This window comes from Salmo salar, chromosome ssa01 (assembly GCF_905237065.1).
Source record: "Salmo salar chromosome ssa01, Ssal_v3.1, whole genome shotgun sequence".
Lineage (NCBI taxonomy): Eukaryota > Metazoa > Chordata > Actinopteri > Salmoniformes > Salmonidae > Salmo > Salmo salar.
Genome location: NC_059442.1, coordinates 54,057,890 through 54,081,169, shown reverse-complemented (window position 1 = coordinate 54,081,169; position 23,280 = coordinate 54,057,890). Strand labels below are relative to the sequence as shown.

Below are 23,280 nucleotides of genomic sequence, written 5' to 3'. Positions count from 1 at the left end.
TGCAAACACCACGCTCTACTGCCTGAGCCACACAGGATGTGTTATGCTTTTGTTTCAATTTAGATTTGTTTAAGACTACCAAGATTCAGCCCATTGCAGTAAAAGGTTAATGTTGTTAAATGTATGTAAATTGTAAAGTATTTTGTCTGTAATGTCTTTTTCGTTGTGTCAGACCCCAGTAAGATTAGCTGTCGCCACTGGCCTCAGCTAATGGATAGCTCATAAAATAAAATAAAATAAAATATATTCTACGGTTCTGATCTTTTTTCCCTACGCTTTCATTTTTGTACCAATGTTGATGTGTGGTTGGGGTTTACCACCCATGAGGCCGCTAGGTCATTTGACTGCAAGAAAGGGATACCATGTAGTGTGCTTGTGTAAGTGTGCATCTATCAGTTACACATACATACTGTACGTCCTTCTTACTGAATTATGATGCACTTTGAAGATGTTAGAATAACTGTCCACATTCACTTTTCCTCAGCCAACAAGACGAGTAGCAAACAGCAAAAATCACTAGCCTCTGTCAATCTACTATCCCCATAGCAGAAAAGTTAACCTATTCTATTGGTCAGCTTGGTAAGAAAGAAATAGCCTATTCCAAACAAACTCTGGGCCAGTTGTGGGATGATAGATGCTAGAATGTTTAGCTTAAAATGTTAAAATGATCAACTACTATTTCTTCACATTGTAAACGCAGCAATGTGCACGAGGCAGTAGGCAACGTGCAAATGTTCGTTCCATAATGCAATTAGCTGGAAAACGCTGTTGTCAAAAGCGCAGCGCACATGCAAGTCGTTACATGTGACAGAGATGAAAATATCCATTAGACATTTAGAAATAGGGTAGATCTACTGTAATATGCAACAACTACTATGGGTTGCTAATGTGACTAGGATTGTGCCTTTGACTACTGGACAATGAAAGAAAGTTGATATAAAATAATTGCATCCACAGAGGCTACTTTGAAGCAAGGTAAGACATGCCTCATAATACTGAATGTTAACTTCCGTTGCTATACATTTGTTGTTTGAGATGCTGTCTGACAGATTTTCCACTCAAAGGCACTGTATCTGTATGCTGTACGTGTGTGATAAATAAGATACATAAAGAATACTGTACACACACCAGTTTAATTCCACTAAATTATTCAAATTAACCTATAAACCGATAAGCATGACCAGTCAAATGTATTTACATAGACTGGTATTTCCATCAATTAATAGGATAAAAAGCATTATTTCGCAATGTGATTTTTTTTTCTTCTGCTGGACAATTGGCCGGTGGCAATTTTTTCATCAGCTTTTCAAAGAAAAGAATCGTCCAAAAGCCGGCTATTACCAGCTAACGGAAACCCTGTTCCACACAATCAAATTCATATTTTCCTAAAATGAGTTGAGCGAACCAGGCTGACGTGTTGAACTAGACCACCTCAGTCAATTATGAAAAAATTGTAAATGGACCAAAAAGAGAGAGAAGACCCAAACGACATCACATGCTCTGAATCATTTAAATATTATTTTAACAGGGTAAATTGTTTGCATAGCAGGGTTGGCCTTGAAAAGACTGTCAGATGTAAATGCATCAATAATCACATGAATATACGTATTTTGAGGGGGATTAAATGGGTTGAAATCTTTTGACAATTTAGCAAACCTTAAAAAATGTATTTATTACAATTGACCCAGTGTCATCTGGGTGAGGGTTTAGCCGACTGGGATGTCCTTGTCCCATCTGGCTCTAGCGACTCCTTTGGCGGACAGGGCGCATGCACGCTAACAGCTGACACTGGGTAAATACCCTCTTGGGGCTAGGGGGCAGTATTTTCACGGCCGGATGAAAAACATACCCAATTTAAACTGGTTACTACTCTTGCCCAGGAAATAGAATATGCATATTATTAGTAGATGTGGATAGAAAACACTCTGAAGTTTCTAAAACTGTTTGAATGGTGTCTGTGAGTTTAACAGAACTCATATAGCAGGCAAAAACCGGAGAAAATTTCAACCAGGAAGTGTAAGGTCTGAGAACTGTAGTTCTACTTTTGAATCCCTAGGGAAACTACAAATACTTAGGGGTCACGTTGCACTTCCTAAGGATTCCATTGGCTGTCAAAAGTCCTCCGAAAGTTGTTTTATACGTATCCAGTAACCGGGCAGAATATAGGAGCTCAGTTACTGAGTGGACTGCTGGTGGACAAAAGGGATTGGAAATGCGTGGTCACGTGAGCGCGCCTTTCCTTATTTTACTTCTGAAATGAATACGCTATTGTCCGTTTTGAATGTTATCACTTTTCTACGAGAAAAATACCATAAAGATTGATTTTAAACAGCGTTTGACATGCTTCTAAGTACGGTAATGGAACATTTTGACTTTTCATCTCTGGTTCTGCGCTCGCGCGTTACCCTTTGGATAGTGCTCTGAACGCACAAACAAAACGGAGGTATTTGGACATAAATATGGATTATTTGGAACAAAAATAACATTTCTTGTGGAAGTAGCAGTCCTGGGAGTGCATTCTGATGAAGATCAGCAAAGGTAATACAATATTTCTAATACTAATTCTGAGTTTATGTTGCCCCGAACTTGGCGGGTGTCTGAATAGCTAGCCGTGATGGCTGAGCTATGTACTCAGAATATTGAAAAATTTGCTTTCGCCGAAAAGCTATTTTAAAATCTGACACAGCGTTTGCATCCAGGAGTAGTCTTTCTATAATTCTTAAAATAATTGTTATGTATTTTGTCAACGTTTATGATGAGTATCTCTGTAATATGTGTGCTCATTCACCAGTAGTTCTGGAGGCTAAACATTTTCTGACATTTTCTGAACGTCACGCGCCAATGTAAAAGGCTGTTTTTGGATATAAATATGAACTTTAGCGAACAAAACATACATGTATTGTGTAACATAATGTCCTAGGAGTGTTATCTGATGAAGATCGTCAAAGGTTAGTGCTTCATTTAGCTGTGTTTTGGGTTTTATTGACATATATGCTTGCTTGGAAAATGGCTGTGTGATTATTTTTGTCTATGTACTCTCCTAACATAATCTAATGTTTTGCTTTCGCTGTAAAGCCTTTTTGAAATCGGACAATGTGGTTACATCAAGGAGAAGTGTATCTTTAAAATGGTGTAAAATAGTCGTATGTTTGAGAAATTGAAATTATTCGATTTTTTCTGTTTTGAATTTCGCGCCATGCTATCTTGTCAAGCAATCCCGTTAACGGGATCCTATCTCGAAAGGGTCCCCAACAGGTTAAGGACGCAAGAAGCAGTGCAGCTTGGCAGGGTCGTGTTTCCGAGGACGCATGGCTCTCGACCTTTGCCTCTCCCGAGTCCATACGGGAGTTGCAGCGATGGAGCAAGACTGTAACTACCAATTGTATATCACAAAATTGGAGAGAAAAAGGGGTAATATATTAAAGTGCACTTCATTTAACCTCTATGGGACCGGCGGGACGAATTCATCCCACCTACGTAACAGCCACTGCCAGCCTGTGGCGCGATTTTCAAAATCTTCAAAATCCTATTACTTCAATTTCTCAAACATATGACTATTTTACAGCCATTTAAAGATAAGACTCTCGTTAATCTAACCACACTGTCCGATTTCAAAAAGGCTTTACAACGAAAGCAAAACATTAGATTATGTCAGCAGAGTACCAAGCCAGAAATAATCAGACACCCATTTTTCAAGCCAGCATATAATGTCACCAAAACCCAGAAGACAGCTAAATGCAGCACTCACCATTGATGATCTTCATCAGATGACAACCCTAGGACATTATGTTATACAATACATGCATGTTTTGTTCAATCAAGTTCATATTTATATCAAAAACCAGCTTTTTACATTAGCATGTGACGTTCAGAACTAGCATACCCCCCGCAAACTTACGGGGAATTCGCTAACATTTTACTAAATTACTCACGATAAACGTTCACAAAAAGCATAACAATTATTTTAAGAATTATAGATACAGACCTCCTCTATGCACTCGATATGTCCGATTTTAAAATAGCTTTTTGGTGAAAGCACATTTTGCAATATTCTAAGTACATAGCCCAGGCATCACGGGCTCGCTATTTAGACACCCGGCAAGTTTAGCACTCACCATAATCATATTTACTATTATAAAAATGTCATTACCTTTTGTTGTCTTCGTCAGAATGCACACCCAGGACGTCTACTTCAATAACAAATGTTGGTTTGGTCCAAAATAATCCATCGTTATATCCGAATAGCGGCGTTTTGTTCGTATGCGTTCCAGACACTATCCGAAATAGTAAAGAAGTGTCGCGCGCTTGGTGCAATTCCTGACAATAAAATTCAAAGTATTCCATTGCCGTACGTCGAAGCATGTCAACCGCTGTTTAAAATCAATTTTTACGTCATTTTTCTCGTAGAAAAGCGATAAAATTCCGACAGGGAATCTCCTTTTCGGCAAACAGAGGAAAAAATCCCAAAGGCGGGGCGGTCGGGGTCACGCGCATAAGCTAGTGTCTCTTGATGGGCCACTTGAGAAAGGCGATAATGTGTTTCAGCCTGGGGCTGGAATGACGACATTCTCTTTTTTCCCGGGCTCTGAGAGCCTATGGACGACGTGGGAAGTGTCACGTTAGAGCAGAGATCCTTAGTAAATGATAGAGATGGCAAAGAAGTTCCAGAAATGGTCAGACAGGCCACTTCCTGTAAAGGAATCTCTCAGGTTTTGACCTGCCATTTGAGTTCTGTTATACTCACAGACACCATTCAAACAGTTTTAGAAAATTTAGGGTGTTTTCTATCCATATGTAATAAGTATATGCATATTCTAGTTACTGAGTAGGAGTGGTAACCAGATTAAATCGGGTATGTTTTTTATCCAGCCGTGTCAATGCTGCCCCCTAGCCCTAACAGGTTAATATAAAATGCAATATTGGTGTATAATTTCTACTTAAGATATCAAAGGAAAGCAAAAGGCACCCATTTCGTGCAATGACCCATTAGGTTTTCATCAATAGGGATTCAAATCAGTTAGGTAATCTTGTTGGTTTATCCAATCCAGTTTCTGTACAGTGATTATAATAACACAATGCATTTGATTATTAATGACATCCAGTAAAGAGAGAGCTAATTCCTGTAACTAAGCATTGCTAGGTAACACTGCAGTCAATGGTAGCAGATCATATTGCAGCTACATTCCTTTTCACCCAACAGCTATAAATGTAAAGTAATTTCAAAATCCTAAATTAGAATCACTCTTTTAACTCCAAATTAACAAACTAAGGGGAGGATGTGTCCATCTCCAAATCTGCCTGCCAGGGATGGCAGTCGTTAACCCTCAGTATTACCTTAAATGGCATGTCTGCTTAGCATGCTGCCTGCAGCACATGGAACTTGGTGATTAAGCCATTTGGGACTCTGCACAGATTTTCTGTCTGCTTTCATTTAAGGGAGTGTACTTGGATAAGGCAAGGGAGGCAATACAGACATATAAAAAGAAAGTGGAGGGATAGAGAGTGCTTTCTGTGGAAGGTTTATCTAAGCCGAAAGCTTACTGCTGGAGTAAAAGTTTCATCAAAGTAATTATTGTGAGGTGAATATGCAGTTGAAAGGATGCCCTGGGGTCATGTTAGTAGCCTAGTGAGTTGGTTGTTGGGGGGGATGACTTCCAGCCAAAGATATGCTAGACTTCACTGTATGTGAAAAAGTTAAGATAACTGAACAGAACAAGCCAAATGGGTGAATCTGGATGATGTACAGTATGTTCCAAAATTATTGGCGCCCTTGATAAAGATGAGCAAAAAAGACAGTATAAAATAAATAAGAGAAATACAATGCTATATTGTATGGTCCATTTAAAAAAATAAATTACAATCATTTTATATGAATACTATTATTTTGGCTTTCTCAGTATATCCTGAGAGAGCCATGTTTCCGTGAAACAGAGTATGCTACAATCCCTGATACCTCTCTGGAAGGAAATCCTCGCCCTGAGCTCGTCAACTTTAATATCCCGAGACTGAACATTAGCGAGACTAAATGTCCACTCCGAGTACTTATTTTCCGCCGGCGGTGTTTTGGAACAGCCTCTGGAATTAGTTCAATTGCCGTGTGGGGTAAGAACAAAGGATCCGATTTGGGGAAAGTCGTATTCCTGGTCGTAATGCTGGTAAAGCCGGTGAGTTACAGTGGGGAGAACAAGTGTTTGATACACTGCCGATTTTGCGGGTTTTCCTACTTACAAAGCATGAAGAGGTCTGTAATTTTTATCATAGGTACACTTCAACTGTGAGAGACGGAATCTAAAACAAAAATCCAGAAAATCACATTGTATGATTTTTAAGTAATTAATTTGCATTTTATTGCATGACATAAGTATTTGATCACCTACCAACCAGTAAGAATTCCGGCTCTCACAGACCTGTTAGTTTTTCTTTAAGAAGCCCTCCTGTTCTCCACTCATTACCTGTATTAACTGCACCTGTTTGAACTCGTTACCTGTATAAAAGACACCTGTCCACACACTCAATCAAACAGACTCCAACCTCTCCACAACGGCCAAGACCAGAGAGCTGTGTAAGGATATCAGGGATATAATTGTAGACCTGCACAAGGCTGGGATGGGCTACAGGACAATAGGCAAGCAGCTTGGTGAGAAGGCAACAACTGTTGGCGCAATTATTAGAAAATGGAAGAAGTTCAAGATGACGGTCAATCACCCTCGGTCTGGGGCTCCATGCAAAATCTCACCTCGTAGGGCATCAATGATCATGAGGAAGGTGAGGGATCAGCCCAGAACTACCCGGCAGGACCTGGTCAATGACCTGAAGAGAGCTGGGACCACAGTCTCAAAGAAAACCATTAGTAACACACTACGCCGTCATAGATTAAAATCCTGCAGCGCACGCAAGGTCCCCCTGCTCAAGCCAGCGCATGTCCAGTCTCGTCTGAAGTTTGCCAATGACCATCTGGATGATCCGGAGGAGGAATGGGAGAAGGTCATGTGGTCTGATGAGACAAAAATATAGCTTTTTGTTCTTAACTCCACTCGCCGTGTTTGGAGGAAGAAGAAGGATGAGTACAACCCCAAGAAGACCATCCCAACCGTGAAGCATGGAGGTGGAAACAACATTCTTTAGGGATGCTTTTCTGCAAAGGGGACAGGACGACTGCACCGTATTGAGGGGAGGATGGATGGGACCATGTATCGCGAGATCTTGGCCAACAACCTCCTTCCCTCAGTAAGAGCATTGAAGATGGGTCGTGGCTGGGTCTTCCAGCATGACAACGACCCAAAACACACAGCCAGGGCAACTAAGAAGTGGCTCCGTAAGAAGCATCTCAAGGTCCTGGAGTGGCCTAGCCAGTCTCCAGACCTGAACCCAATAGAAAATCTTTGGAGGGAGCTGAAAGTCCGTATTGCCCAGCAACAGCCCCGAAACCTGAAGGATCTGGAGAAGGTCTGTATGGAGGAGTGGGCCAAAATCCCTGCTGCAGTGTGTGCAAACCTGGTCAAGAACTACAGGAAACGTATGATCTCTGTAATTGCAAACAAATGTTTCTCTACCAAATATTAAGTTCTGCTTTTCCGATGTATCAAATACTTATGTCATGCAATAAAATGCAAATTAATTACTTAAAAATCATACAATGTGATTTTCTGGATTTTTGTTTTAGATTTCGTCTCTCACAGTTGAAGTGTACCAATGATACAAATTACAGACCTCTACATGCTTTGTAAGTAGGAAAACCTGCAAAATCGGCAGTGTATCAAATACTTGTTCTCCCCACTGTACCGCTGCTCTGATATCCAAAAGTTCTTCCCGACTGTATGTAATGAAACAAATCATTTCTTGGGCTAATAATGTAAGAAATAACACATTAAAAAACTAAATACTGTAAAGTTTCCCTAAGAGCTAGAAGCACGGCAGCCCTATTTGTCGGCACCATTTACATTTAGGTCCTGTCTAATTCTCTTTTTACCTTAGTTTTTTAGCAGACACTCTTATCCAGAGTGATTTACAGTTAGTGCATTCATCTTATGATAACTAGGTGGGATAACTACATATCACATAAGCTAATTCCACCATTGGGGTGCCAGGACAGAGAAGAGCTTCTTTCTGCAAGCTGTTCAATTGCTAGTGCAAAGAGGAAGGGAGAGAGGGGATATCCCTGTCTTGTTCCCCTTTCTAAAGGAATTTCATCAGATAATGTATCATTTGTGTCTATTTTTCCTTTATTCATTTGGAATAGAAAAGGCCATTTGAGGCAGTCTAAAGTATTTTCTGCATCAACAGCCATTATTGATAAATCTATATCATGTGTTTTTTGCGAATTGTATTAAACTGAAACATGTTCTTATATTTGTTTGTATGTGTCTATTTTTTATAAAACCTGTTTGATTGATATGAAGTCTGGTAAGACTTCTTCCATTCTATTTCTTATAAGCTTTGTTATTATTTTATTGTCACAATTTATTAAACTTATGGGTCTATAATCAGAAGTGCTCTACAGATTTTTAAGATTTTATAACTGAAGTAACTGTTTGATGCATGGAATTAGGAAGTACTGAATTGAGTGACTTGTGTTGTCCTTTGTGTGAATAGGGGCGCTACTTTGTCCCAAAATGTTGAATAGAATTCTTTGGGAAAGCCATCCATTCCTGGTGCTTTTCTCTGTGCAAATATTTTAACAGTATCTACTATTTCTTTTCCGGTAATTTCTGCAGCATTGAAGGTCCCCAAGAACACAGTGGCCTCCATCATTCTTAAATGGAAGAAGTTTGGAACCACCAAGACTCTTCCTAGAGCTGGCCACCCGGCCAAACTGACCAATCGGGGGAGAAGGACCTTTGTCAGGGAGGTGACCAAGAACCCGATGGCCACTCTGAAAGAGCTCTAAAGTTCCTCTGTAGAAATGGGAGAACATTCCAGAAGGGCAACCATCTCTGCAGCTCTCCACCAGTCAGCCCTCTATGGTAGAGTGGCCAGACGGAAGCCCCTCCTAAGTAAAAGGCATATTGGAGTTTGCCAAAAGTCACCTAAAGACTCATGAGAAACAAGATTCTCTGGTCTGATAAAACCAAGATTGAACTCTTGGCCTGAATTCCAAGTGTCACGTCTGGAGGAAACCTGGCACCATCCCTACGGTGAAGCATGGTGGTGGCAGCATCACGCTGTGGGGATTTCTTTCAATGGCAGGTACTTGGAGACTAGTCAGGATTGAGGCAAAGATGAATGGAGCAAAGTACAGAGAGATCCTTGATGAAAACCTCCCCCAGAGCGCTCAGGACCTCAGACTGCGGTGAAGGTTCACCTTTCAACAGGACAATGACCTTAAGCACACAGCAAATACAATGCAGGAGTGGCTTCGGGACAAGCCTCTGAATGTCCTTGAGTGGCCCAGCCAGAGCAGACTGGAATCCAATTGAACATCTCTGGAGAAACCTGAAAAAAGCTGCCAAAGGTGCTTCAACAAAGTACTGAGTAAAGGTTCAGAATACTTATGTACTGTTGAAGTCGGAAGTTTACGTAAACATTAGCCAAATACATTTAAACTCAGTTTTTCACAATTCCTGACATTAATCCTAGTAAAAATTCCCTGTCTTAGGTCAGTTAGGATGACCACTTTATTTTAAGAATGTGAAATGTCAGAATAATAGTAGAGAGAATGATTTATTTCAGCTTTTATTTCTTTCATCACATTCCCAGTGGGTCAGAAGTTTACATACACTCAATTAGTATTTGGTTGCATTGCCTTTAAATTGTTTAACTTGGATCAAACGTTTCGGGTAGACTCCCACAAGCTTCACACATTAAGTTGGGTGAATTTTGGCCCATTCCTCCTGACAGAGCTGGTATAACTGAGTCAGGTTTGTAGGCCTCCTTGCTCGCACACGCTTTTTCAGTTCTGCCCACAAATTTTATATAGGATTGAGGTCAGGGCTTTGTGATGGCCACTCCAATACCTTGACTTTGTTGTCCTTAAGCCATTTTTCCACAACTTTGGAAGTATGCTAGAGGTCATTGTCCATTTGGAAGACCCGATTGCGACCAGGCCTTAACTTCCTGACTGATGTCTTGAGAAGTTGCTTCAATATATCCACATAATTTTCCTGCCTCATGATGCCATCTATTTTGTGAAGTGCACCAGTCCCTCCTGCAGCAAAGCACCCCCACAACATGATGCTGCTGTGCTTCACGGTTGGGATGGTGTTCTTCGGCTTGCAAGCCTCCCCCTTTTTTCTCCACACATAACGATGGTCATTATGACCAAACAGTTCTATTTTTGTTTCATCAGACCAGAGGATATTTCTCCAAAAAGTACGAACTTTGTCCCCATGTGCAGTTGCAAACCATTTTTATGGCGGTTTTGGAGCAATGGCTTCTTCCTTACTGACTGGCCTTTCAGGTTATGTCGATATAGGACTTGTTTTACTGTGGATAGAGATACTTTTGTACCTGTTTCGTCCAGCATCTTCACAAGGTCTTTTGCTGTTGTTCTGGGATTGATTTGCACTTTTTGCACCAAAGTACGTTCATCTCTAGGAGACAGAACACGTCTCCTTCCTGAGCAGTATGAAGGCTGCGTGGTCCCATGGTGTTTATACTTGCGTACTATTGTTTGTACAGATGAACGTGGTACCTTCTGCCGTTTGGAAATTGCTCCCAAGGATGAACCAGACTTGTGGAGGTCTACAATTTTTTTCTGAGGTCTTGGCTGATTTCTTTTGATTTTCCCATGATGTCAAGCAAAGAGGAACTGAGTTTGAAGGCCTATCAGAGCTTCTAAAGCCATGACATCATTTTCTGGAATTTTCCAAGCTGTTTCAAGGCACAGTCAACTTAGTGTATGTAAACTTCTGACCCACTGGAATTGTGATACAGTGAAATAATCTGTCTATAAACAATTGTTGGAAAAATTACTTGTATCATGCACAAAGTAGATATCCTAACCGACTTGCCAAAATTATAGTTTGTTAACAAGAAATTTGTGGAGTGGTTGAAAAACGAGTTTTCATGACTCCAACCTAAGTGTATGTAAACTTCCAACTTCAACTCTAAATGTGATATTTCAGTTGTTTTTAAAATAAATATTAGCAAACATTTCTAAAACCTGTTTTTGCTTTGTCATTATTGGGTATTGTGTGAAGATTGATGAGGGAACAAAACAATTTAATACATTTTAGTATAAGGCTGTAACATAACAAAATGAGGAAAAAGTCAACGGTCTGAATACTTTCTGAAGGCACTGTAGAAACTGGTTTAACATATGTTCATTTTGTGAGAGTTGCGAGATATTTACCAGGTTTATTTGCCATTGTTGGAATCTGCTAAACTTTGAACATTGAGATATTAAATAAATGAAAGAGAAGAAGCCTTGAATAGAAAGAGTGGAAGAGAATGGGTTTTATGTCAGAAGTTAGTTGTCTCTGTAGAAAACCAGAAGGCTTTGGAATGTGTTTGATGGAGGAGAGGAGAGCGACGTGTTGATATAGGGAAGACAGATGGATATCTGCGGATTAGGTGAAGGAGGGGTTGAGGTCAGGAGGTGAGGAGTGAGGTCAGTTCCCCTTAAGGGAGTAATCAAGGTTTAGTATCTGGTTACCTTCTTCCTGTTGGGCATAAACTGTAAGGATTGGAGAGAGGGAGTATCTTAAGTAGGATGTATGTGATGGAGAGAAATGTTTTGCTGTCTGATTACATCTGTACAGAACCTTTGGGAAGAATTAAACTTTGTTAAAGCTTCTCTAGTGTTTGTGGGTTATTTACTGAAAAATAAGAACATAACACCATTAAGTAGCATGCTTTATCCTCTCTAGGGTATGTGGGACGAAATCGTCCCACCTACTCAACAGCCAGTGGAATCCCGTGGCGCGTTATTCAAATACCTTAGAAATGCTATTACTTCAATTTCTCAAACATATGACTATTTTACACCATTTTAAAGACAAGACTCTCGTTAATCTAACCACACTGTCCGATTTCAAAAAGGCTTTACAACGAAAGCAAAACATTAGATTATGTCAGCAGAGTACCCAGCCAGAAATAATCAGACACCCATTTTTCAAGCTAGCATATAATGTCACATAAACCCAAACCACAGCTAAATGCAGCACTAACCTTTGATGATCTTCATCAGATGACACTTCTAGGACATTATGTTATACAATAAATGCATGTTTTGTTCAATCAAGTTCATATTTATATCAAAAAACAGCTTTTTACATTAGCATGTGACGTTCAGAACTAGCATACCCACCGCAAACTTCCGGTGAATTTACTAAATTACTCACGATAAACGTTCACAAAAAACATAACAATTATTTTAAGAATTATAGATACAGAACTCCTTTATACAATCGCTATGTCCGATTTTAAAATAGCTTTTCAGCAAAAGCACATTTTGCAATATTCTGAGTAGATAGCCCAGCCATCACGGGCTAGCTAATTTGACACCCACCAAGTTTGGCCCTCACCAAACTCCGATTTACTATTAGAAAAATGTGATTACCTTTGCTGTTCTTCGTCAGAATGCACTCCCAGGACTTCTACTTCAATAACAAATGTTGGTTTGGTTCAAAATAATCCATAGTTATGTTCAAATATCTTCTGTTTTGTTCGTGCGTTCAAGACACTATCCGAAGGGTGACGAAGGGTGACGCGCCCGACGCGTTTCGTGACAAAACATTTCTAAATATTCCATTACCGTACCTCGAAGCATGTCAACCGCTGTTTAAAATCAATTTTTATGCGATTTTTCTCGTAAAAAAGCGATAATATTCCGACCGGGAAACCCTGTTTACGTTCAAAGACAGAGAAAATAAAAACATGGTGTCACCTCGTGCACGCGCCTCAGTCTCATTGTTCTCTGATCGACCATTATCCAAATGCGCTAGTGTTTTTCAGCCAGGGCCTGCAAAGACATCATTCAGCCTTTTGCCGCCTTCTGAGAGCCTATGGGAGCCGTAGGAAGTGTCACGTTACAGCAGAGATCCTCACTTTTCAATAAAGAGAGTGTAGAAGCCCAAGAAATGGTCAGAGACGGCGCTTCCTGTAAGGAATCTTCTCAGGTTTTTGCCTGCCATATGAGTTCTGTTATACTCACAGACACCATTCAAACAGTTTTAGAAACTTTAGGGTGTTTTCTATCCAAAGCCAATAATTATATGCATATTCTAGTTTTTGGGCAGTAGTAATAACCAGATTAAATCGGGTACGTTTTTTATCCGGCCGTGCAAATAGGTTAATTGAGTTTAACCTGTAGTTGTCTCTCTTCAAAAGGAAAATAATGTATTCCTATTCATTTCTTCTTCACCTTGTAAAGATTTTTAATGAGCTTTTTCTAAGATAGTGATTTGTATTTATTCATTTGAATTTCTAATTCAGATTTAACTTTTGCAGAGCAAGAGATTACCCCTAATGTACGCCTTAAAGGTATCCCAAGTTATGTCTGGGGTCTGCTTTTCTCTGTCCTCTATGTCTATATTTTTAATGGTAAAGGTTTTTATTTTTTCGTTTAGGTATTTAATACATTTTGGGCCCAGAAGATGTGCTCTGTTCATTCTCTAAATTCTGTCGCTACGTCTATTTTCAGTGTGTGTGATTAAACATGATACCAGAGAATGATCCGATGTAGTCAATTCTTGAATAGGTTTTCTTACTTTGAGAATAAAGGAATAGTAATAGGAATAGTAATCTCTAGGTGTCCTGTAAATTATTTGTTGAGATTACATTTTTCAGCCTCTTTGGAGGGTCCCTAAATGTGCCTTTTCTATTACTACGTCTCTCAATGTATGATTTAGGTCACCTGCTGAAAATAATAATTCCAGTCTGGATTTGATCCAATATAGCTCAAATTCTATCTAAAATCACCAGATTTGCCCCTGGTGGGATATACAATGAAATCAATGTGTATTTCTCACCATGTAAGGTACAATTCAACATTAGAAAATGGCCTTCTGTTTGGATAGAAGGAAAAATTGTGTATTCTTATTGATCAGGATCCATACGCCTCTGCTGTCAACACAATAGGTGGCAACATAGGCCTCTCCAACTCTGCTCATCTTTAAATATTACATTTCTATTTTTTTATGTAACTTGCAACAAAACCACATCTTCTAACAATCTCTTTAAGTGTTCGAGAACCATATGCTGTGTTTTCAGAATGTTGACTTTGAGATAATAGTTCACACAGATCTTAAAGATGACCTGGCGAGGGTATTTAGCGTTTTTCTGTTTCACACCGATCTGATGGCATCACTCCAGATCCTCTGGTGATACATCCACACAAGCTCTCCCGATATCAGCTTGATCACATAGCTGGAAATGTCACATTTTTCCTCGTCTTCCAACCTTTAAACAGGTCAACATTCACAAGGCTGCGGGGCCAGACGGATTACCAGGACGTGTGCTCCGGGCATGTGCTAACCAACTGGCAGGTGTCTTCACTGACATTTTCAACATGTCCCTAATTGAGTCTGTAATACCAACATGTTTCAAGCAGACCACCATAGTCCCTGTGCCCTAGCTCCAAGTAGCTTCTAAACAGCTTCTAACCTCAAGCCACCCCCCCCCCCCCCCCCAATACACTGCTGCTACAATACATAGTCTCTTTAAACTCTACCTACATGTACATATTACCTCAATTACCTCGACACCGGTGCCCCCGCACATTGACTCTATACCGGTACCCCCTGTATATAGCCCCGCTATTGTTATTTACTGGTGCTCTTTAATTATTTGTTATTCTTATCTCTAACTTTTTTTTGTATTTTCTTAAAACTGCATTGTTGGTTTAGGGCTTGTATGTAAGCATTTCACTGTAAGTTCTACACCTGTTGTATTCGGCACATGTGTCAAATAAAATTTGATTTGATGGCCATTGCAAATCTTGATTTTGTGTTCATTTAACAATTTCTTTGTGGATTGGGTTAATTGTCTTGCTGGAAGATCCACTTGTGGCCAAGTGTCAGCCTTCTTGCAGAGGCAACCAGGTTTTTGGCTAAAATGTCCTTGTACTTGGCAAAGTTCATGATGCCGTTGACCTTAACCCCAGCCCCATGATCAGTGGAAGCAGAATAGCCCAATAACATCAAATATCCACCACCATATTTCATAGTAGGTATGAGGTACTTTTCTGCATATACTTCCATTTTTCTATGCCAAATCCACAACAGGTATGCATGGCCAAAGAGCTAATTTTAATGTCATCTGACCATAATACGTCCTGGAGTTTGATAAATGGCACTTGGATTGGAACAAGTGTTTTGGTGAAATTACATGAAAATAGAGCTCTTTGGTGTGTTTGGCGTTGAAAAACAGAAGCATATGCATACTTTCTGTCACGTCCTGACTATAGTAAGATGTAATTTTCTATGGTAGAGTAGGTCAGGGTGTGACAGGGGGTGTTTTGTGTTTTTCTATGTTTTCTATTTCTATGTTCTTAGGTTCTAGTTTTTGTATTTCTATGTTGGCTTGTTTGGGGTGATCTCCAATTGGAGACAGCTGGTCCTCGTTGTCTCTAATTGGAGATCATATTTAGTAGGGGTTTTTCTTCCTGAGTTTTGTGGGTGATTATATTTTGAGTAGTGTTTGTTTCTCTCTGCGTCACGGTTTGTTGTTTTGTTTATTCAGTTATTTGTGTATTGCAAAGTTTCACGGATTTAATAAAATGTGGAACTACAACCACGCTGCACTTTGGTCCGCTCCTTTCGACAACCGTGACACTTTCTCAATCACTAAATATACAAATATGTATTTTACAGTTATAAGGAAGGTGAAATGTTATAGTAAGTCGTTTTATAAATTGATTTAGAAAAAATCAAAGTCATTTCAAGCCTAATTCATTCAGTTTTGTTGAGTTGGAAATGCATCATATATTTCTATATTTTTTATCATATTTGGGATGTGCACTTGAGCTTGTGTCCTCAAAAATGATTTCACCTCAGTAATGTAGAATTCATTTTACCAGAAAGTAACATTTTTTGAAAGGTAAGATTTTAGCCTTTTTTTGCAGCATGTAGCATTACTAGTTGTTGTTTATGGCCCTCTCATGATAAATAATTTATTTCTGGGATGACTTAGATTACATTTTCGATTACATTTAGTTACATTTAAGAGGTTTTAAACAAAATCTATTTCTCTGAGCAATTGTATTAGTATAAAATAATATAATTTTTGGGGAGTATACAATATACCTCAGTATTTGTTATTAATAATATACAGGCTTTTTTTCTCCTTTATCAAGGGTTCCAATATTTTGGAAATATTATTCAGTCGATGACCATATGTGAAGTACTGCAGGCATTGAACATGCACAAACGCCTGAGTGTACCTATATTTAGGGGTTGCGTTTTCTCTTTTCTCTTTTTTCAGATAGACTTCACCAGACGCCTCCATACCTCCAGCAATGATGGCTGTTCTCCGCTCTGGAGGAAGAGTGTTCATCATGCTCCTCATTAGCAGGTAATTAAGATAAGTTACAGTAGAATAGTTACAGTGACTGCCTAGGACCTGTGGTTACTATGTACAGATGCTGAATATACAGTCAGATGACAGTATGAGACATTGTTAAAAATGTTTTCAGACAATGGTAAAATGAGGTGTTGCTGGGTCCAGTGTAAAGGATTTTTGGTAACACTTTACTTGACACCCAGCGTCATAACCATGCCATAACAGCTGACATGATTTGTCATAACCTGTTATAATATGGTCATTACACTGTCATGACACATATATTTAGACCTATTTTGACATGTATTGCATTATTGTATGGCTGGTTATGACACCTACATAAGAGTGTAAAATCCCACAAAAGCTACCGCGGTAGTTATTTCATGGCTGGTTATGACACCTACATAAAAGTGTGAAAACCCACAAAACCTACCACACAAGTCAAAACTTTCCATTACACCATAGCCTACGTGTCAACAGTATGTTTATGTTAAATATATATTTTTTAAATTGACCATATTAAATTATCATTGTAATTGCGCACACATTGATGTCAGACATGCACCTACCCCAATGCTCTGTTGCTGATGACTAGGATGAATGCAGGAGCAGATTTCAGGAGCAGGACAAGACACCTTTTTTTTACTGATGACTGATATAAGGGCATGTACGTGATAGGCCTATGTGGCTTATATAATTATGATGGTCATAAATGATGATGATCGTGGACTTCAGGAAACAGCAGAGGGTGCACCCCCATATCTACATCAACGGGACCGCAGTGGAAAAGGTGGAAAGCTTCAAGTTCCTTGGCGTACACGTCACTGACAAACTGAAATGGACCACCCACACAGACAGTGTGGTGAAGAAGGCGCAACAGAGCCTCTTCAACCTCAGGAGGCTAAAGAAATTTGGCTTGTCACCTAAAACCCTCACAAATTTTTACAGATGCACAATTGAAAGCATCCTGTCGGGCTGTATCACCGCCTGGTACGGCAAGGCTCTCCAGAGGGTGGTGCGGTCTGCCCAACACATTACTGGGGGCAAACTACTGGCCCTCCAGGACACCTACAGCACCTGATATCACAGGAAGGCCAAAAAGATCATCAAGGACATCAACCACCCGAGCCATTGCCTGTTCACCCCTTTATCATCCAGAAGGCGAGGTCAGTACAGGTGCATCAAATCTGGGACAGAGAGACTGAAAAACAGCTTCTATCTCAAGGCCATCAGACTGTTAACCAGCCATCACTAGCACATTAGAGGCTGCTGCCTATAGACATAGACTAGGAATCACTGGCCACTTTAAGGAATGGAACACTAGTCACTTCAATAATGTTTACATATCTGGCATTACTCATCTCATATGTACAGTGGCAAGAAAAAGTATGTGAACCCTTTGGAAATACCTGATTTCTCCATAAATTGGTCTTAAAATTTGATCTGATCTTCAACAATAGGCAAGCACAGTCTGCCTAAACTAATAACACACAAACAATTATACGTTTTCATGTCTTTATTGAACACACCGTGTAAACATTTACAGTGCAGGATGAAAAAAGTATGTGAACCCTTGGATTTAATAACTGGTTGACCCTCCTTTGGCAGCAATAACCTCAACCAAACGTTTTCTGTAGTTGCAGATCAGACCTGCACAACGGTCAGGAGGAATTTTGGACCATTCCTCCTTACAAAACTGTTTCAGTTCAGCAATATTCTTGGGATGTCTGGTGTGAACTGTACTCTTGAGGTCAATCGGGACTCTGACTGGGCCACTCCAGAAGATGTATTTTCTTCTGTTGAAGCCATTCTGTTGTTGATTTACTTCTGTTTTTTGGGTCATTGACCTATTCTATCACCCAACTTCTGTTGAGCTTCTGTTGGCGGACAGATAGCCTAACATTCACCTGCAAAATGTCTTGATAAACTTGGGAATTCATTTTTCCGTCGATGATAGCAAGCTGTCCAGGCCCTGAGGCCGCAAAGCAGCACCAAACCACGATGCTCCCTCCACCATACTTTGCAGATGGGATGAGGTTTTGATGTTGGTGTGCTGTGCCTTTTTTTCTCCACACATAGTGCTGTTTGTTCCTTCCAAACAACTCAACTGTAGTTTCATCTGTCCACAGAATATTTTACCAGTAGCGCTGTGGAACATCCAGGTGCACTTTTGCAAACTTCAGACGTGCAGTTATGTTTTTTTTGTAGAGCAGTGGCATTTTCCGTGGTGTCCTCCCATGGACACCATTCTTGTTTAGTGTTTTACGTATCGTAGACAGAGATGCTAGCATGTTCCAATGATTTCTGTAAGTCTTTAGCTGACACTCTAGGATTCTTCTTAACCTCATTGAGTATTCTGCGCTGTGCTCTTGCAGTCATCTTTGTAGGATGGCCACTTCTAGGGAGAGTAGCAACATTGCTGAACTGTTCTCCATTTACAGACAATTTGTCTTACCGTGGACTGATGAACATCAAGGCTTTTAGAGATACTTTTGTAACCCTTTCCAGCTTTATGCAAGTCAACAATTCTTAATCTTAGTTCTTCTGAGATCTCTTTTGTTTGTGGCATAGTTCACACCAGGCAATGATTCTTGTGAATAGCAAACTCAAATTTTGTGGGTGTTTTTTATGTGGCAAGGCAGCTCTAACCAACATCTCCAATCTCGTCTCATTGATTGGACTCCAGGTTAGCTGACTCCTGACTCCAATTAGCTTTTGGAGAAGTCATTAGCCTAGGGGTTCACATACTTTTTCCAACCTACACTGTGAATGTTTAAATGATGTATTCAAAATAACAATAAAAATACAATAATTTGTGTGTTATTAGTTTAAGCACACTATGTTTGTCTATTGTTGTGACTTAGATGAAGATCAGATCAAATTTTATGACCAATTTATGCAGAAATCCAGGTAATTCCAAAGGGTTCACATACTTTTTCTTGCCACTGTATATACTGTATTCTATACTATTCTATGGTATCTTAGTCACTTAATAATGTTTAAATATCTTGCATTACTCATCTCATATGTATATACTGTGTTCTATACTATTCTACGGTATCTTAGTCACTTAATGTTTACATATCTAGCATTACTCATCTTATGTGTATATACTGTTTTCTATACTTTTATACGTTATCTCATTCACTTAATAATGCTTACATATCTTGCATTACTTATCTCATTTGTATGCACTGTTTTTTCTATACTATTCTACTGTATCTATCAGGTATGAAGGTAAGACCCAGATGCAGATAACGTTGAATTAACAATGGTTTAATAATCCAACAGGGGCAGGCAATAGACAGGCCAAGCCAGGCAGGGGTCAATAAACCAGAGGTGGGGCAACGGTACCGGACGACAGGCAGGCTCAGGGTCAGGGTAAGCAGAGGTCAAAAATCCAGAGGTGAGGCAAAGGTACCAGTCGGCAGGCTCAGGGTCAGGGGCAGGCAGAGTGGTCAGGTAGGCGGGCTCAGAGTTAGGACAGGCAAGGGTCAAAACCAGGAGGGTGAGAAAAAGAGAGACTGGGAGAAGCAGGAGCTGAGACACAAAAACACTGGTTAACTTGACAAACAAGACGAACTGGCAACAGACAAACAGAGAACACAGGTATAAATACACAGGGGATAATGGGGAAGATGGGCGACACCTGGAGGGGGGTGGAGACAATCACAAAGACAGGTGAAACAGATCAGGGTGTGACAGTATCTTAGTCCATTCTGCTCTGACATCACTCGTCCATATATATATATATAGTCTTAATTCATTCCTACTTAGATGTGTGTGTATTGGGTACATGTTGTGTAATTTGTTAGATATTACTTGTTAGATATTACTGCACTGTCGGAGCTAAAAGCACAAGCATTTCGCTACACCCGCAATAACATCTGCTAATCACATGTAAGTGAACAATACAATTTGATTTGATATGAATTATGACTCATAATGCTTCTGGACAGTGTCATAAAGTGTATTCTCTTAGTCCAAGTAAAGTGACACAGGAAGGTCATAATTGTCACGTCCTGACCAGTAAAGGGGTTATTTGTTATTGTAGTTTGGTCAGGACGTGGCAGGGGGTGTTTGTTTTATGTGGTTCGGAGTTTGTTGGGCTATGTGCTTATGTCAGAGGGGTGTTTGTTTTATGTGTGCCGGGGTTTTTTGGTCTATGTTCTATGTAAGTGTATTTCTATGTTAGTTCTAGAGTCTTTCTATTTCTATGTTTAGTTTATGAGGTTGACCTTCAATTGGAAGCAGCTGCTCCTCGTTGCTTCTGATTGAAGGTCCTATGTATAGGGGTGTTTTTGTAATGGGATTTGTGGGTAGTTGTCTCCTGTTTTGTGTCTGTGCACCTGACAGGACTGTTTAGTGTCAGTCGTTGTTTTTTTGCATACGTGTTTCTTTTGTTTTTTTCCTTCTTTTAAATAAATAAAGAAGATGAGTATACACGTTCCCGCTGCACCTTGGTCCAATCCTTACGACGCCCGTGACAATAATGCTTCTTGACAGTGTCGTAAAATATATTTTCTTAGTCCAAGTAAATTGACACAGGCTGGTCATAATGCTTCTTGACAGTGTCATAAAATATATTTTCTTAGTCCAAGTAAAGTGACACAGAATGGTCATAATCCTTCATGACAGTGTCATGAAGTGTATTTTCTACAGGTTATTTAAAATATGATGAAAAAAACATGACTGTAAATAATTCATTACAACAACAACAAAAGGAATCTTCTTGGCAGGAATGTTTTGTTGTTGTTGAAAAGATTTTGACAGTCTTATGTAGGTGTCATAACCAGCCATAAATAATGCAATATACTGTATGTCACAACAGGTGTAAATATGAGTAATGACTGTGTTCTGATCATATTATGACAGGTTATGACAAGTTATGTCAGCTTTTATGACATGGTTATGACCATAACGTGTTATGACACTGAGTGTCAAGTAAAGTGTTACCGTATTTTCTGTGTGTATGTGTGTTTGTGTGTGTGTGCGTGCGTGTGTGTGTGTGACCAAACGCATGTGTGAGAGAGAGCGAGAGAGATAAAGCAATTCTCCATTGGTTGTTTAGTTGAGGCACATCAATACTCAATAACAACTCCCCATGCATTACTCAGAAGCATTGGAATTCTCTACAGAAGTTTTGAAATTCAAATGGACACTGCCACAGTGCTGCTGTGTGGCACCAGTGATGCAGCAATCAGCACCACATGCACTAAGCACTGTGCCCTTCAGGAGTCACGCAGAGAGATTGATGGGATGTTGTGGTGCATATTTGACCCTTACCGTGACAGGACTCATCCTCTTCTTGCCAGTACATTTTTTTGCAGGCATAATATTCTCCGTGCACAACTTAGATAAGTCCAACCCCCCGGGTACCTTATTCTGCCATTAAAAAGTCCATGGCACAGTAGCTCCGGCCACCATCCCTTCGGAGATTAACAGCAGGAAGGCCTGGTGTCGAGTGCTATCTGCTTTGGGTACAGATTCTTTGGTCCACAGTGTCCCATCCCACACGGGAGTCTTTGTCCATTTACAGATGTGATATCTTAATTTGACCACTCTGTTGTCGCTGAGAATTTTCCTGAAACTCAAATGAGCCCTGGGATTGAAATAAATTCACCTTAAATCTGCAGTTATCTTTCTCTCTCCCTCGCTCAAACAATAATGAACCAGACAAAATATTTTTTCTCAACAAGGTAGGAGCCAAAATCATTGACACCCCTAAAGATTCTTATAAATAAAATTGTCTAAAGTTTAGTATTTGGTCAAATATTCCTAGCATGCAATGACTACATCAAGCATGTGACTCTACAAACTTGTTGGATGCATATGCAGTTAGTTTTGGTTGTGTTTCAGATTATTTTGTGCCCAATAAAATGTATTGGGTCATTTTGGAGTCACTTTTATTATAAATAACTAGTGGTGCAACGGATCACAAAACTCACGGTTCGGATAGGATCACGGTTTTGAGTCACGGATCGGATCATTTTTCGGATCAAATATAACTTTGCTTTCCATTTATTACTTAAAGAACACTTAAAGCAAGGAACTTTTCAATGTTTAAATAAAATATTAAAATAATATATTCAATACTCGATTGTTAAATTAAAGTGCAATATGAGACATGATACCTTCTTCCTTTGAACAATAGTGAATGAAAAAATAGCCTGTGTCCACATCCTCAAAGAAAAGTCAAAAAAGAAAGAAAGCAAAGCAGACCTGAGCTTATAACTTAAAATTATTTTTCAAAAAGATGAAGATGTCTGGGGAGAGGGTAGACCTCTTTGCAGTCACTATGTCCCCTGCTGTGGAGAACACCCTCTCGCCAGGAACTGAAGTGCCAGGCACAGCCAGGTAGCATCTTGCCATCATGGCAATGTGAGGGCATTTACACTCATTGCTTTTCCTCCATGCCAGTGTACCACCATCCACTGGAATGCCGCTTGCTGCCTTGTAGGATGTCACCTCTTCTTTGATGGTGTTGGCAAACGTCTTGCCTGTGTCCTTGCTCCGCAAAGGTCTCCCCGAAAAGCTCCTTCATTTCCGAATTATTTTGTGGAGGAGATGCCTCTGAGTCTACTCCTGTCAGCTCTGTGGCTTGACCCTGCAGAAAAAAATGACTTGATCTATTAAAATAACTCATTATTTATTTTCATATTTCATAGAACTATGAATGTGGCAGTAACACTTAATAAGAGCCTTTATTATGCCAAATCAAAAATGGATGATTCTAATAGCAATAGCATAGACTAAGATTAGCCTGCAGTATATTTATTGTTTAAGTAATTCACTCTTATTTATTTGTTTACCTCTTCAGTGGCCACAATCTCAGTGGTG

The 23,280-nt window shown here is 39.7% G+C and overlaps 1 protein-coding gene across 1 annotated transcript in view; it reads left to right on the top strand.

Annotated features, from left to right (window-relative positions):
• Positions 1 to 23,280, top strand: part of LOC106604947 (gamma-aminobutyric acid receptor subunit pi-like) — a 93,606-nt gene that overhangs the window by 16,082 nt on the left and 54,244 nt on the right. Inside the window, exon 2 of the mRNA XM_014200111.2 lies at positions 16,363 to 16,452. Within this exon, the coding sequence (XP_014055586.1) occupies positions 16,397 to 16,452 (56 nt within the window). The 5' untranslated portion in view covers positions 16,363 to 16,396. The remainder of the gene's footprint in view (positions 1 to 16,362; positions 16,453 to 23,280) is intronic.